We start from the raw sequence: 946 nt of genomic DNA on the forward strand, positions 1-946 counted from the left end.
ACGATGTCAATGTACGTCTTCAGGCCAGCGAGCTCGAGGCAAACCCGTTGAACGTGTGCCGCGACGGCAATGGAGACAGACGGAGCCGCAGGAAGATGGCGCATGCGGTCGACGACTTGCCGGAGGATCAGGACGAGCATCTTGCCATAGTCGCGCACATTCACAGGGGCAGACATGGCGTCGAACCGTCGGATGGCGTAGTCGGCCGCAGCTTCGAGCGCGGCTCGCGTCTCGTCGAAGATGTACCCCAACCCGTTGAACCCGATCCCGGGGTCCTGGCGCCAGTCCTGGTCCGGACGGAGAGCTAGCCACAGGACCGATGGGACCTCAGGCGGAGATGCCGACGCGGGAATGCATGCGACGTGCCACCTGCCAGGAAGGAGCCTCTGCGGGAGGCGGGAGTACTCGTGAGCGCCCCACAGCCCGTCCGTGTACGTTTCTATGACCTGGCGATCCACAGGGTATGCGGGGATGTAGTCCATGTTGGGGGACGTGATCACCATGCGGTCGAAATCACCGTGCGAGGCCACTTTGGCTTCGTGGGCTTTGCAGACCACAGGAGCTGCCCAGGTGCGTCAGTATCATTGTCAGTAGCAGATGTTCGGTGCGTACCTCGGGTGAAACGATTCACACGTAGAACGACGGGCAGACCGGTGCGGCGCGCTGAAGACGGGCCGAACTTCTGGGAGACAGGGCTGAGAGGCGACAGGAAAGGTGTGGGTGGAAGAGGAGGAGGTGATGAACGAGGTGGGCTGGGTGTAGATCGAACTGGTTCTTGCGGACGCGTGCCATGGTCACTGCTGTCGATGGTAAGTACACGAGCGTCACGCGAGATGACACGACTCACGGGGACACCCTGTTGGATGTCGAGGGGGCGGACGGAAGATCAACCTCAGGAGACGCAACTGGCTCGCTGTAGTACATGTGAGCCGGCACTCAGAACACT

The 946-nt window shown here is 61.5% G+C and overlaps 1 protein-coding gene across 1 annotated transcript; it reads right to left on the minus strand.

The window, feature by feature from the left end:
- Positions 1 to 11: 11 nt before the first annotated feature.
- L226DRAFT_443293 (uncharacterized protein) lies at positions 12 to 557 on the minus strand (the record flags this gene model as incomplete). Its single annotated transcript, XM_067674843.1, has 1 exon — positions 12 to 557. A coding segment is annotated over one exon (546 nt), but the record flags the coding sequence as incomplete, so codon positions are not given.
- Positions 558 to 946: the final 389 nt, after the last annotated feature.

The sequence above is a fragment of the Lentinus tigrinus genome (assembly GCF_003813185.1).
Source record: "Lentinus tigrinus ALCF2SS1-7 unplaced genomic scaffold L226scaffold_154, whole genome shotgun sequence".
Classification (NCBI taxonomy): Eukaryota; Fungi; Basidiomycota; class Agaricomycetes; order Polyporales; family Polyporaceae; genus Lentinus; species Lentinus tigrinus.